This window comes from Macrosteles quadrilineatus, unplaced genomic scaffold (assembly GCF_028750875.1).
Source record: "Macrosteles quadrilineatus isolate MER2022 unplaced genomic scaffold, UCM_ALF_1.0 Scaffold_64__1_contigs__length_664444, whole genome shotgun sequence".
NCBI classification, from domain to species: Eukaryota; Metazoa; Arthropoda; class Insecta; order Hemiptera; family Cicadellidae; genus Macrosteles; species Macrosteles quadrilineatus.
Window position 1 is genome coordinate 503,646 of NW_026542657.1, and position 16,086 is coordinate 519,731.

The window sequence follows — 16,086 nt, forward strand, 5'->3', positions numbered from 1 at the left end:
TTCAAGTGATTCAAAACAAAATTCTAAGAATATCGGTGAATGCTCCCTTGTTTGTTAGAAACAGGCATATACATGAAGAGCTAGGAGTGGAGTCTATATCGGCCTTTATTGAAAAAACCACCTCAAAAATTCTGAAATCTTTAAACAATGTTCCTGGTGCATTAACTTTTCATCTTGGCGAAGCAGCTGAGAACAGGAGGCTACGTCGAAGGCTCCCTCAAGATCTATTGGATGAATTAAGCCTAAAGAAGATTAAATATATTTCTCTAAATTAACTATGTTACAGGTTGTCTCAGGTCTGGGCGAACCCACGATGTTATTATTGTTAATTTCTTGTTTATTTTGTTAACACTACTGTGAATAATGTCATCATTGAACCAGAAATAAATGCTTTAAAAAATGTAATCACAAAACATAAAGATAACATAGATATGGTTTACATAATCAAAGATATGTAAAACTATTATTAATGATAATGACCATTTTAACAGGAAAAATGTAATATCAAAGATAACTAAAGTCTAAACAAAAGTATTCTGAATAATAATCAAAGGATGACACCCGGAATTGAATATTATGTATCCGTAAAGTTTATACTGGATCATCAATAACATACATTTACAACAATGTGATTACTAAAAATTCAACAATATAATAATGGTATAGCAAAAGTATCCTGAATCTAAGGATTAGCGGCATTGGATATTATGCATCCGTAAAGTTTATACTGGATCTTCATTAACATACATTTACAACAATGTGATTACTACAAATTGAACAATGTAATCAAACATTTGCAAAAAGTCTTTGATAACGAAATATAACGTAGTCGTGAGGACACATGGTAAAAGATTTAATGATTAGTAAAGTAAAGACCTCAATCACTTAAATAGTTTTTGACGTAGTAGGCTAACTACTAGACTACATAGCCACTTGGTGATTGAGCTAATACAATTTTATACATACAAACATCATCAGTGATTCAGGAAATTCAACCACTTCACTCCGCAGTCCAACTAGGATCAGACCAGAACTACACTTTTTTCATCGGTCAGTTTAGGGGATCTCACTGTGACCGGGTGTGTGTGATCGGTGTGCGTAGGCAACGCTAGCGCGACGTGGTGCCGGATTTCAGAACTTTACGCACACGCACACTATAGAAAAACCAGCCCAAATGAGATCCACCTGTTTTCGGCAAACTTCGGGTATTTCCGTGATCCTAACAAGCTCAGGAGGACCAATCAGAGGCTTTGGCGTTCCGAGATCCACCACCCCGGATCTCGAAGCGCCAACGGATCTCACTATGCCGTTGTGTAAACAAACTGCGGATCTCGTTTCGACACATTTGTAAGAGCACCCACACACACACACACACACACACACATACGGGGTTTTACCGAATACTCGCAAACACCTAATTGTGGCATCTTTCAACCTGCGGCCACCAGTGGATGAAGGAAGGTGGTAGAAACATGTCTGCATCGATATTTTTAATGAACACTCCATTTTAACATCTAACATTCCGGTTTTTAAATTGTGGCACCATGCCACAAATCGGTATATATCAACAGTGTGTGGACAGGATGCCACTAATGCGTTGTAGTGCTTGAGCGGTGAATCAAGAATCAAGAATCAAGAATTTATTCACCATTAAATATGCAGTATACAATAGGTGTCGTCAAAATATATAAAATCAATAGATAATGTCTTGAGGGTCACAGCTCAGGTACTCTTCAGTGGTATAAAATGCCTTAACTTTAAGCCACTTGCTAATAACATTGATAAATTTCTTAGGTGGTAACATTTTAACATTGGTAGGCAGTTTATTATAAATTAAAATTTGATGGTAACTATGGCTCTTATAATACTTATCAAGTCTAATACTAGGTCTAACAATGTGGTAGGTCTAACGACGTGAGTGTGTGCGCCCCCCCCTACTTCTCGCGTGCGCTGTTGCCAGTTCTCCGTTCTAGTTCCTTCATTCCGTTCTGTATTCATGTGGCTATGCCCTAGCCGCTGTAGCTCATTTCCCGCGCTCATGACGTCGTCTTTTATTAGTGTAAGGATTTTATATGAAGTTTTATTCAAAGCTCCAATAATTTTTACAATTATTGGATTTAAAGTCAATGGACCAAATGAAATGTCGTGAGGATTACATAAAACTACATGCTATTTTGTTGATATTTTATCGTCACATTGTATGTATGGTTTACGAACTGAGATACTTGGAATAAAGACCTTAATGTGCTGGGTAAATTATCAGTTTCATGGGAATATACAAGAAATCTATTCTATCTATATATTAATTACGTAAGCCGATTCTTTGCGTCAAAATTGTGGGCGACTGGGAAGTCGTAGAACGACGTGAGAGGGCTAAAATTAAAGGTCTTTATCCCGTGACGGCGGGAAAAATAGTGAAATTCCCAAAATCTTAACACAAAATTAGATATAACGTACAATGTTCTCCATAAGAATAGCATTAGAAGGCATTTACTGCTGATTTTTGTTTACTTCAATCCAGCTGATCGTGATTTTATCATTAGCAAGTAAGCTTACATTTGGATTACTCATTTGCCAGTCAATTCTGCAATGTAATGTATACTATATAAAACCAACTATATAAAGGGATAACGTTACCTTTAATAATCAAGACTTTTTAGTTATGTCAAAGTTGAAATAAATTGTTTTCAAGATTTAAGAAACGATTCAAGATTAAAAGAAGATCTTCTTTGTTTTTATTTCAAAACATATGTAAACGATTTATTCCAATTTTTTTTTTAAATTTACTAACATTTATATTTGAGATTTATTGTAGTGTTTAATCAATATTTTGTATGAAGTGGAATAACCTCAACGGTTACTCTTAGAAAACAATTTGAAAATAGAGATGAAGTAGGTTCGTACAGGTATTTAAACGAACCAAAAATATTTATGTCGTGATTATAGTTTCGATAACTGGGTAATGGAACCCTAACTAGCCGCAAAATAGTTAGTAATTAGACGTTGACTAGGCCCTTTTTTGGTAGAATATGTAAATCAATCGCACCTTTAGGAGGATTAACACCACATACTTACACTAGGCTAATAGTGGTTTTTTAATGTTGATCACAAACAAATTTAGGTCCAAGTTCTGTCAATGGGATGCCTTTACTTAAGAATAATTTTGTTAAACCTTTACAAAATGAGCATAGACTTAGAAATAATAACTGGGTAGGGTATCTCAACACACCATTTTTTGCCTTTTCTTATTTGACGAAGACAATTTCCAATACTGTATTTCAATCGGGGAAGCCTTGTTATCAGCATTAACCAAAAAACCAAAGCTACCTTAATAAACCAATATTTATTCATAAACATGTTTGCTGCCTTTAGCAGTTAAACCTCTGGAATCATTCAAATTCTTTATTGAACATAACGTTATCAACAAAAGCAAACAAAGACAAACAACAAACTGTTTTGTTTGTTTTGCACAAAAGATATGTTGTAGTGGGATATCTAGGCCTATCCTGACATATAGATAATTTGATTCTCAGTTTGTTTAAATATTCCAACAATAATTCCTTTTCCGTAGCTTTTTAGGGACTATGTCCCTACAAGCCACTAGTTTACATTAAAATACGCAATAAGTATGACTCCGTTTTTTCTGTATGCATATTATTAATTCATGGTAATGTAAAAGTATGCGTAACGAATTTTTCACCTCACTATGATGTTTTTAGCTGTTTTACATACATTTAGCTGGTTTATATTGGTGGCTGAAAGTTACGTTTTGCTGGCCATGCCAGCTGCTGTCATCGTCATATGGGGACCGAGCAGGGGTTTACATCCCTAGGGCCGCAAAATCACTTGTTCGCCTATTTACTTAAAACATTAATGTATATTAAATTGCACAAGCTGTATCCATGGCATTGCAATAGACTTGTTTTTTGTCACAGCTGTCTAGACAACTATTTATTGTTATTTTTGATTTTGCTGATTCCTCAAAATATTTCACATAAATAAGAGGGACGTTATATTGCAAAACATACTTGGGTAAAAAAAACCGCTCGTACCACGAGCCAAAATGGGTTTGCAGCTCTCGATCGTTTCACGTTCTCGACTTCGTCCCGAACTTAAAACCCGATATCGAGTCGGCAAAACCTCACTTTAGGCCCTAGGTACGAAATATACTATTTTTTTACGGCGGAATTAGAGACCCAAAGATTCTCACCCCGTTGCGAAGCATGGGCAGATAGTTAGTTATAAGATTATAAGGTCTTTACTGTTTTGTCTGTACATTGCGTAGACTCATTAAGTGTTTGGTTATTTCTACGTTGTATGTAATAAGATAGCCGAAACGAGTCTTGTGTATATATCTGTACCTTTGTTTGATTCTTACTGTCATTGTGCCTGTAACGCAAAAATTCCAATTCACGTGTCCTACCTTGGGAAAACTAGAGTACCGTTCATGATCCAAATAGTTTTGTAATTTTTTTAATAAATTTGCCAAGTTTGATCAAAATATATCCATAAACAAGCAAACTACAACATTTTACAATATTCTTTATATGAATAACAAGGGAATTTTAAATTTACAATTTTTAAATCTGTCCTGTTACCAATAACCGTACAAAAACACTTTGATATACTAAATGATTTGTTTTCTAAGCTATTTAAAAAGGTCTGGATATAAATTGGGAAATTTTGTATTTTTAAGGTAACGTTTTTCTCCATTTCATATATTAGTAACAATATGTATAGTATCAAATTCAGTAATAACATTGACTACTGTATTTAAACCTTAACACAAGTGTTTATATATTCATTGAGGCTACTGGTGCTACCGCTGATGGCTTATGCATGTGTACGTTAGTAGCTAGCAGACAATTTGCCAACTAGGAACATGAAATCAGCTGTTCCCCGTCCTCACTGTCGCGGTTGCTCGCCTAGCATGTCAACAGCTGACTGCTGTAAAAATTGGATGAGGCGACAGTAACTTTTTCTAGTACGCTTCTTTACCATGGCATCTGCTAATTCAATTTTGTCCTAAAAAATGTATACACATCTCTAATATTTGTTGCCAACTAACAAGCAATTTAAATAAATAAATAAAAAAAAAAAAAAAAAAAAAACTATTGTTAATCATCCTGCAAAACTGCTTATAATTCATGATCAAATTTTCATCAGAATTCTGTTAGTTTAAATCAACGATCACATAAGACCAATAGATGGAGCACATCTATATAACTAACATACAAGCAGTTGAAGCCAGGTCCGCCATCTTAGTGCAGGTTAGAAGTGGTAGATGCCAATGAAAACGGCACCAAAACTCAATGTCCAGCTTCAAAATAACTTGACATTTAGACTAAAGGTAAATCGTTGACTTTTCGTGTGAAAGATGTCAATTAGTCTAGGACACTATTGGTTCTAATTAAAAGCTCAAAAGTTTATATTTTCTATTTTAAATCTTGAAATAAAGTCGGTACTTTTAAATGAGTTTTTAAATATGACATAACAAAGTTCGTCGGCTGCTACTGTTTTTATTTCTTCGTCAGGTAAGTAAAAAACGGTGGATTTTGTGGCTAAAGAGCTCAATTTCTTGGATAATATTTTTTTTTAATTTTTATAAAGGAGAGTTGTATAAAGAGTTTCAGAAACCATCTTGTGACTTTGAAATTTTTTACATTGTAAACCAAACGCTAAACCTTTAACACACTTTAATACGATATAGATACATATATTATAAATTAATTTGTAGCTTTTTAGAATTTTTCTTTCGCCCAACAAGTTTTTGTAATTATTGTTAACTAACTTTTTCTAAGATACGGTAAACGCTAGGAAACAAATTAAAAGCGTATTTTAAAGGCCATTGTTCAACCGTCATGAATTGTTACATACCAACCTTTAGGGCCCATTGGTGACATTGGGGGGTGGAAGTCTAAATTTAGTTCATTACAATTACGTCAATGACCTTGAGCTCTGCTAGTAAGATGCTGTGGTATGGTAGCGTGTCGGGGAGAAGGGTTATTGTTCATGCTTACTCATTCGCTCTTACCCACAAACAAATTTATTTCAAGCCTAAAATGAAGAATGTAGATCTAACTTCTATATTTGTTTGGAAAACGTCAGTAAGAGGCAAGTCTAGACTGTTCCTATGTCTGCGCGGTCCATCACTAGTTACTTTCTTTACTTATTTTTTTTGAAAGCCTATGTGTCAATTATGTATCTTGAGCAATGTAAAATCAAGATGACGTTGTTCAAACTAAGATATAAGTTTGGACTTCCTTGTGTGACCAAAATGGTCGCCTACAGAGCAACAGAAGAATCTACAAGTTCTTATAAAATCAGTTTTATTGACATTTGCAGACAGTTTTATATAATTGTTTTAAGGAAACCCAAAATCTATTGGCAATCATAAGTTAATATGATTTGAACTTTTTGCCTTATACAAATGAAATACCATGTGCATATTGGTCCTCTGGTCCTGTTAATACAATTTTTTGAAGGGTTTCTTTTATAATTTAAAACTATATCTTTGCACAAGCATTTTCAAGGACTCTCTGCAGTTTTACGTACTCTTGCAACTACTAATTCAAGAATCAGTTTGATGACCGATTAAAAATAATGTGTTTATACGTTATAAAGATTCAACTGTTAAATATCATAGTTTTTGAGGGTGGGACTGGAAATTTAGACTATAGGCCTATTAAAGATTTGCATTCATAGTAGAACATTATATACTTTAAGTAAACCAACAGAAAAAGATTGTTTAAAATTTTCAAGTTCATTTTAGAACAAACTGTTTGCTCCGCCTCCCAGTTAACTGAGAATTTCAAGAAGTAGAAACATATTAAATAAATAATAAGTGAAGTTAAATATATCCCACAGTGATTTTAAAAAACATTACACAAACTTCACGGATGCCAATATACTTCTAACAACCTTACTAGGAATTTCCTAAAACTGATATTGTACGTTGAAATAGGTTTATCTATCTATCTATTCTATTCTATATTCTACTAGCTGTACCCGCGGGCTTTGCCCCGTTTAACTTCATACGTGAGCTCATTCGCATGGCTCAATCACGTCCTGGTTGAAGTTCATTCGCTACGCTCACTCACCTTTAGGTTGGAGCTCGTTCGCTGCGCTCACACGTCCTGATTGAAGTTCGTTCGCTACGCACACTCACCTTTACGGTTGGAGCTCGTTCGCTGCGCTCACTTGCCTTCAGGTTAGCTCGTTCGCTACGCTACCTCGCCTCAGGGGTGAAGTTCGTTCGCTACGCTCACTCACCTTTTGGTTTCAAATTAGCTGTTGTCAAATATTAAAAAAATAATTGTGCTGCACTCTGTTTGGTAATCCTTGTAACTTTAATGCTATTGAACATCATAGAACAGAACCAACTTGTTTAATTGAAACAGCTGTCATGATTCATTAATTCCATTTAAATATGAGTACTCATTAGGTTAACATGGGAAACTCCAGAGCCACTGGGGCGGAGCCCGAGAGTCCGATCAGAATAAAAACCACTTAGTTTTCCTATTTAATGCCTAAAGAATCAGTGTACCAAATTTCAGCCTCCTAGGTAAGTGGGAAGTGGGAGAATTAGTGATGAGTGAGTGAGTCAGTCAGTCAGTCAGTCAGTGAGGGCTTTGCCTTTTATATATATAGATTCTATACTATTATAAAGAAGAGGGGGTGTCTGTGTGTGTGTTTGTATGAGCTAATCTAAAAAAATACTGATCCGACTATGCTCAAATTGCACACAAATGAAGCTACAGCTCCTAGGATACATATAGAACTATTACCGCTTCGATATTCACCTAGGGCTTTGCCCCGTGGGCTTTCAAAAATCTGAGATGAGAGATTTAAAAGTAAATATTGATTGATGGTATCCATGGTAACAAAGAACAAACCTAGTAAGTTTAAAAATGTAAACAAGCAGAACTAACTGTCAAATTGATTTTGATTTCTCAATTCAACACAGCTGGTTCAAACCTTATTAAATACTGCACGAATATTAGAACAAAGAGGGTAAGGATTATAAATTTAAAATAATGATGTCACTAGCCTGAATTTATTTAACATTACCTAAAGGAGCTGTCAAACCATATGTTAATGTAATTTCATTATTATAGGATTGTTTCAGTTACAGTACTTCATTTGTTTATGATCTAACTATACTGAGTCTGTTATAATATTTGTGAAATGTTGTAATATTATGTATTTATTTTTATAATAATTCATTTTAAAATAAATCATTCAATGGATATAGGAAATAATCAACATTCTATATTGCCCTATCAACCTAGGCCCTTATCCTGAGTTATGGGGTATATTCTTTTGATTTATTTGTTTGTAAACAGTAATATAATCCCCCTGCCCCAGCAAACCTGTAGACTGAGCCAATTCCCGTTTGCCTGATTATAATTTCACTAAAATATGTTAGAAAATTGCCCTATTAACATGTTTGGAACTATTGTGATAGGTTTTCGTTTACAGTGCATACCATTAAACACATTCTTTTATTATAGGTATATGTGTGCCACACTATAGGATACCGTATAAATTAAAAGACCATATTTTCTTAGACCGTTTCCTCTCCCATCACTGCAATGATCATGTTCTACTTATATGCCAACCCCGTACGAAGGTCGGGTATTCTACTAGTTATTAATAAAGTTGAGAATACTAAAGGTTCTACAAAACAAAACATTGAATAATAAAAATACATTTGTATGAAAGTAACAGATAGATTGACAAAATTGTAAAACGATCGTATAATATCTAACAATATCAAATTATTTAAAGTATCACGGTTACAACTTTTAAACTACTTTTGTTATGACTTAATGTTAACCTCTTTAGGACCTTTCATTTTATGCTTTTGTTAGTGGGGACTGGTTAAAACACCACAGTAGGTTTTACAAATATGATTGTGAGATGATATTATAATCTGAACTAGATTATGTGTGTTGATAATAATATGTATTTTAATTTAAGTACTTTAATTGATTCGGTTATATGTTTACCTCATATAATATTTGAACATGGATTGAAACATTAGATGTCTTTGGAATACTCTGAGAGTGAGAAGCAAAACATAACTTTCAGCAATGATGCATCGAAATCTACCTTTACTGACTGATTCAGAAATGTAATTGCAAAATATTTTGCCAACATGACTAAAATGTTAAAAAAATAGATGTATCAGCACGAAATAGTTTGTAAGATAAAAAAGCAGTCTAGGACAACTTATATAGCGTTCTAACCTCAAACATTGTTATCGTTTCAGTGTACAAATTCAATTGATACAAAATAACTATGTCACCAATTTATGTTTGTAAACAAAAATCAATTTTTTAATGGTTGTGTAATAGCTATTTACATTACAAGTGTAGTAAGAGCATTTTTACTTCACGCAGGTGAACGTTGTGCAACGAGCGGAAGCGAGTTGCATAATTCACCTAAGTGATGTAAACAGCACGCTCTTGCGTAACGTGTAACGTACAAGATTTTACCTGACCCGACAATAAACATGGGTTTACGTACAATATTTTTCATTATCCATTTCACTCATCTTCTATCAGTAACGTTCTTTTACTAACAAAAGCTAGGTTAGGTAGGAAAATACTTTAAAGCATAATAATAACATTCAAGTGCACAGCTGATTTCTAGCGTTGAACATCGTTGGCTCCATAGAGTTATATTTTTAAGTTAAGCACTCAATGTTATTTAAATGGGTTTCTTTACATCACCGAGTGAGTTTTTGATACTTTACATCACTCGAGAAGTAAGGAAGTTGTATACATCACGCTTGGGATAGGGAAGTTTAACATGGCGGGTTAGGTAAATCAATTTAAATTATTATTTACTACACAAATTATTTGTAATGTAAAACATTGTTCACCACTCGGAGCAAAAGTATATTATTTATGGTACTTAAATTGTTTTATAGTACGTGGCAGTATAGTATTAATAGTATTATTAGTTTATTAGTTGCTTGTTGCACTGTTCTACACACTGCTCAAGCTCTACAGCTCATTAAGTGGCATCCTGTCCACACGCTGTTGATATATACTGAATTGTGGCATGGTGCCACTATTTCGAGTGTAGGCTGGCGCGAGAATTGGCAACGTAGCATTAGGAAAGTTATAGTTCCGGCGGACGGCGCGAGGCGCGCTAGCTACCTGTATGGTTTCGTGTTCCACAATTCGGTGTGTACCTGCGCTACTTAAACTCACATCAACGAGTTCAAAAATACTCAATTGTGGCATGTGATGTTTAAACGACGTAATAATGCTGGAAAACCTCAAAAATGATCGAATTAGCTGTGGCACCCTGAAAAAGGTGCCACAATTTTTGAAGGTGCCACAGTACGGCCGTGTGCCTGTGAAGGATGCCACTATTCGGTGAATACAAACACACACACACACACACAGACATCACTTCAAAAACCACTTTTTTGGGTCCGGGGGGACCCAAAACGAATATATCCACTCAAAACTCAAACTCAAAAATTTTGTCGAAAACAATACTTTCTCCATATACTATGGTATAGGGGGAGAAAGTAAAAATGTAGTTGACATCACTCAAACATTTCTAACATGAATCGTTCTGAAAATCCAGACAGTAAATATTTTTCGCCAATGGTAAAACAACATTGAAACATTCATATTATATACCATTGTTAAGTAATACAACCTAAGAGGAGTAGTAATCAATGATCAATGGTATTAATTGGACTGTTTTCTTTTTACTGTATTTTGTAATTTGCTAGCTTACTGTAGATGTACTTTGTCATAACCAAATGTCATTAGTCTTTCTTTATTTACATTTACGTTAATTTGTTGGTAACCATCATGGCAACCCATAAGGCCAATGTTAAAAATTTTAGATTAGTTTTAATTTGTACATACATTATAAAATTGAAATTTGTTTGTGTAATAACACGTTCATTGTTTGTCAAAATAACCCTGGAAAGTTTGGTTTGAATATGTTCAGCTGTTATTGAGTTATCTGATTACATTGTTTGCATAAGTTCCGATCTCAAAGAGCTTCGCTCGCTCCGCTCAATAAAACTACCTGGAGATTTTAAACTTACCTGTTTTACGTTCACTGAGTTGTTTTCACTGTAACAAAAAAAGAAGTTCAAGTGAGAAAAAGTAGTAAGCAAGTGATTTACCCTATACATCTATTCTAAATATTAACTAGGTGTACAATGCAGTTATCTGCTTGCAATATTGAGCGGAGCTAGCATATTATTATATCTGGAAATATTTCATATGACTGGCTCAGAGGCAGATAGGTTGCTTTATCGCAACTTAAGGAAAACCTACAAACAGAAAATTAAAGATGCTAAATTTAATCACAATGTTAATGTAATAGAAAGTTCCAAAAACAAGTGCAAGGGGGCCTGGTCAGTTATTATAAGTTTCAAAGATTCTAGTCCTTGCTGTGATATACCTATTAGTCCTGACACTTTGAATAGTTATTTTGTTGATTCTGTAAATGTAATAAGATCTGGTATAGTTAAGCCTAACACTGTTTCTGATAGCTATTTATGTAATGTGCCTCGTGCAACTCAAGCATTTTATTTCCAACCTGTGAATGAAGTAGATGTAAAAAAGGTCATATGTAACTTAAAGAATTCCAAAGCTTTAGACTTCTACGGAATGTCAAATTTCGTCATTAAAAGTGTTGGTGATATTATAGCGGCACAGCTGGTCACTGCCACTAACCTATGTTTTGAAGAAGGAACTTTTCCTGATTTATTAAAGATTTCTAAAATAACTCCAATCAGAAGGGTGACAAGAAAAACCCTGCAAATTATAGGCCAGTCTCGTTGGTTCCTGCCCTGTCAAAGGTGTTAGAAAACATCATTTTTCGTCAGGTAAGTGACCATTTTGAGGCTTTGGGCCTTCTTTCTGAATCACAATTCGGTTTTAGGAGGTTGCGCAGCACCACCGACGCTGTTGGGGCGTTGATTGCTAAAATACATGATGTTCTTGAGGGCGGAGGCTTTGCTTGGGTCACCTTCTGCGACCTTAGCAAGGCCTTTGATTGCGTCGACCATCGGATGCTTTTGGGCAAGATACAGCACTACGGAGTCGGTGGGGCTGCCCTTAACCTATTAAATTCTTACTTAAGCAACCGAAGACAAGTGGTTTGTATCAAGGGCGAGCGGTCAGCTATGTCTAATGTAGTATGCGGAGTCCCGCAAGGGTCCATACTTGGGCCGTTTCTATTTTTAGTATCGATAAATGATTTGCCTAATAATGTTCTCTGTGATACCTATTTATATGCTGATGACTCGACCTTTCTTGTGCATGGTTCTGATATAGATTTATTAAGTTTGCATGTTAAAGATGTAGTTGGTAACATTTCAGACTGGTTTGCAGCAAACTCTTTTCTCTTGAACAATGAAAAAACAAAATCTGTCATATTTAGCTTAAGAAAAGTACCTGATGTTTTTGATTCACAAGATTATGTTAAGTTTTTGGGTGTTTTGATTGATAAACAGTTAACCTGGTCACAGCAGATTGATCAACTAACAAATAGGCTTTCAAGAATTGTTTTCTTGTTCTCTAGATTAGTGCACTATGTCCCTTTTGATTATGTAAAATCTGCTTATTTTGCGTTATTTCAGTCAATTGCTTCATATGGTTTAATTTATTATGGTAGCTCTCCTAAAATCCACGAGGTACTTCTATCTCAGAAAAAAATCATCAGAATAATGTGTAAAGAGAATAGTGAAGCACACTGTAAACCCCTTTTTATTGAATTAAAAATATTGACCATCATTAACTTATACATTTATCAATTATTATTGTTTACTTTTAAGAATAGCTTTAAATACAAAATGAGAAATGAAGTGCACAGTATTAGTACCAGAAACTGTAAAAAGATTGATCTGCCTCAGGTACGGTTGGAAAAAACAAGATCAGGACATGTTGTGATGGGTATCAGGCTATTAAATAAATTACCTCTGGCTGTGACAGATTTAGACTTTAAGAATTTTAAGAAAAGGCTGTTTTTATTTCTAGTAAACAACCCTCTCTACCGTATCGAAGATTTTTTTAGCATGTCTGATAAGTTAATAAAAAATATTTGAAATAGGATGTAACTGTGATTTAGATACAAGTTGCACGATTTTTTAAATTTATTACTGTCAAATTTTTAATCTCTTGCCATGGTCTGTAAATTTTGTATTTATTTGCTCATCGCTCAATTTCAATTTTAACTCTTGTATTATATTGACTGTATTGACTGAATTACTTGTTATTTATATATTTATACATTTATTTACTCAAGACTGAATACGAGATGTATTTACCAACAATTTAACCTGTCTATGCATTACATACGGTAGGGTCAACCGGGGCTAATATGAACAAAAAAAGTAAACTTTTGACATTAACTCAAAAATGGTAAATGACAGAAGAAAAGAAAAAATAGTAGTGTATACAGCTCTTTTAGCTGAATCTATTTATTTACTAACAAAAACCATAAATGTAACCATTATTTAAAAAAAAATTAAAAACCACTGTTCACATTAGCCCCGCTAAAAGGGGCTAATGTGAACGGCCCATGGGGCTAATGTGAACACTCTTAATAACTCTGTTATTTACAACACTAGGCATATGTGGGGGCTGTTGTGAACAAGCCTAGGGTCTAGTCTACCAGTGGCAATAAGTCTCAATATTTTATCTTAAATCGTTTTTGAGATATGAAGGTATCTTTGGAGAGCCGCGGGTCGCCCTACGGTAACCCTTTTTTTAAAAACCATTTATAAATATTATACAGGGCTAATAATAAGATATAAACAAGAAAAAAATTATCTGTTAACATACCTGAGTATTTATAAAAAATTTCTTCCACATACAAATTGTTTTTTTAAAAGCACTTAAAAAAACAATAATTTAAGACAATGCAAATTGTTTGTTTAGGCAAATGACAGTTTATTGCACTTTTAGGCCTATTAGGTAAATATAAAAATGTGGGCTAGGCCTATTCAACACCTTAACTGTTGTCTTTGTAAAATTAAAACTGTTTTATCACTGTAAGGCCTTCAAAGAAGTTTATTGAGGAACTTACGCCTCAAAAACTTCGACAATTTTGTCGAAGACATACTTATGTCTATCACTGGTTCCACATACATTAGGGGCTGGAAGTTTCCCCAAAATGTCAGTGGTAGAAACAATAAATATATCATCTTCTTTTTTCAGGAATGATTTTTTTTCCTCATCACAGGATTTAAATCCCATCACTTCGATCTCCCCGTCAGCCTGAGCTTGTATATATAGTACAATATATACTGTATATATTGTTGTTCATAATAGCCCCATGTCACTGTTCACAATAGCCCCCCAACTTTGAAAGCTTATAACTTTGGCTGTTATTAATATATTTTAACTTTGGGAAAAGAAAAATAATCCCCAATTCTTATTTAACAAAATTCAGGCTTAAGATTATTCCTACAACCAATGTAAAAATTGTTATAACAAAAGTTTTCACTTTGCGCGGAAAAGTTTTTTGGGCGGAAAAAAAGTGTTTTAACAAAGTATTTTTTTTAAATACCTAAAAGTCAAATTTGAAGTTTTCTCATTATGGACACAAAAAATACAATAAATTTCCTTTCTAATTATATTTTTTTCATGATTAAAAATCCCAGATAAATGACTTTTTAAGTCATTGTTCATATTAGCCCCAATATTTTGGTGTGTTCATATTAGCCCCGGTTGACCCTATGTATAAATGATGAATAAATGTCTTATGTCTTATGTCTTATTAATCCTGCAATAAGCTTAATTGTATACTTGCAGTATCCAAAGTCAATGGTAGTTACGTCTGGTTCACGTCAATGGAATGTCTACTTGCAGTATCCAAACTCAATTGTATCTTTGGTTCACAAATATGGAATATGGAATTCCCATTTGCAGTGCCTATTCAAAGTCTGCATTAATGGTACGTCTAGTTAACCCGTAAAATGGAAAGTCTACTTGCAGCATCCAAATCAATGGTAGGCCTATATTGGATTTACATAAATAGAATGGCTATTTGGAGTAATATTTAAAGTCGATGGTGTGTCTACACAGTCTAATTCCGGCGATCCTAATTATTGGTTATTCATTTTGTAGTAAATTATGCTCAATGATATTAATCCGATTGTTCTTCCCTTTTCTCTTTATGGTATTTTGTAATGTGCCATTACAGACATACTTGGGAATAACAAATAGAAATTCTATCGAATAGCACTATTCATTAGTTTTTATGGCTAACTTCTATTTTATTCGTTTGTTTTTAAATTAACTAACTAATAACTTCTATCAGTTACTTTTTACGGGACTAACTAATAACTTCTAACTAGTTAGAATTTTCAACTAACTTTCCCAATTATGCGGAAGCATCTCAAATACTGGTTATTTATTTCAAGTGATCAGTGAGGGTTGCGTGCGGCCGTGAGAGGTCAGTGCCCTTGTAGACAAACAACGCCGGGGGTGGGGAAAGAGAAAGTCAAAGTCCAGTTGCTTTGGAATGCAGTGGGCCTGTGGAAGGGTAGTGAAGGCCATTATCAACACCCCAAGCACTGATGGGTGGGAAGGGGAAATGTTTTGTTTGGTGATTGATATATCATCTCAAGTGTCAAAACATTGTCTTAGTTGATGATCATTATCTGACAAGTTTTATGTCATTTGTTTATGTTGTAGTAATGCAAATAAATGTGACAATGTTTGATTAAAACACAAGTACCAGGGGACCGATCTTGCTCGAGGTGTTTGATTTGTTCAAGAGGTAAAAAATAGAGCTTATAAGCCTACAAATATTTTCAGTCTTACTACGATTAATTAAGTAGTAAAGTCAATTCGTTTTTGTTAGACATCCACTTATCCTCAATTTAGTCTACAAAACTTTTTAATTTGGACAATCAATCTATAAAATGTCCACAATAAGCTTCAATCAATATAAAACTCATGATACATAACATCTGTTATCTGACGACCGTTATTGCATTAAGTCACTGGGATCGTGGGACGTTGCAACTATAATTACGGGATGGTGTAATAACGCATCAATTCGTGTGGTGCATCGTCAAAAATACAAATC

At 34.2% G+C, this 16,086-nt stretch overlaps 1 protein-coding gene across 12 annotated transcripts in view; it reads right to left on the minus strand.

Annotated features, from left to right (window-relative positions):
• The window catches only part of LOC128981965 (zinc finger protein 37-like), a 188,792-nt gene that overhangs the window by 149,201 nt on the left and 23,505 nt on the right, over positions 1-16,086 (minus strand). For all 12 annotated transcript variants that reach the window (XM_054400985.1, XM_054400984.1, XM_054400982.1 and 9 more), the window contains exon 3: positions 11,084-11,111. In XM_054400985.1, the coding sequence (XP_054256960.1) occupies positions 11,084-11,111 (28 nt within the window). The remainder of the gene's footprint in view (positions 1-11,083; positions 11,112-16,086) is intronic.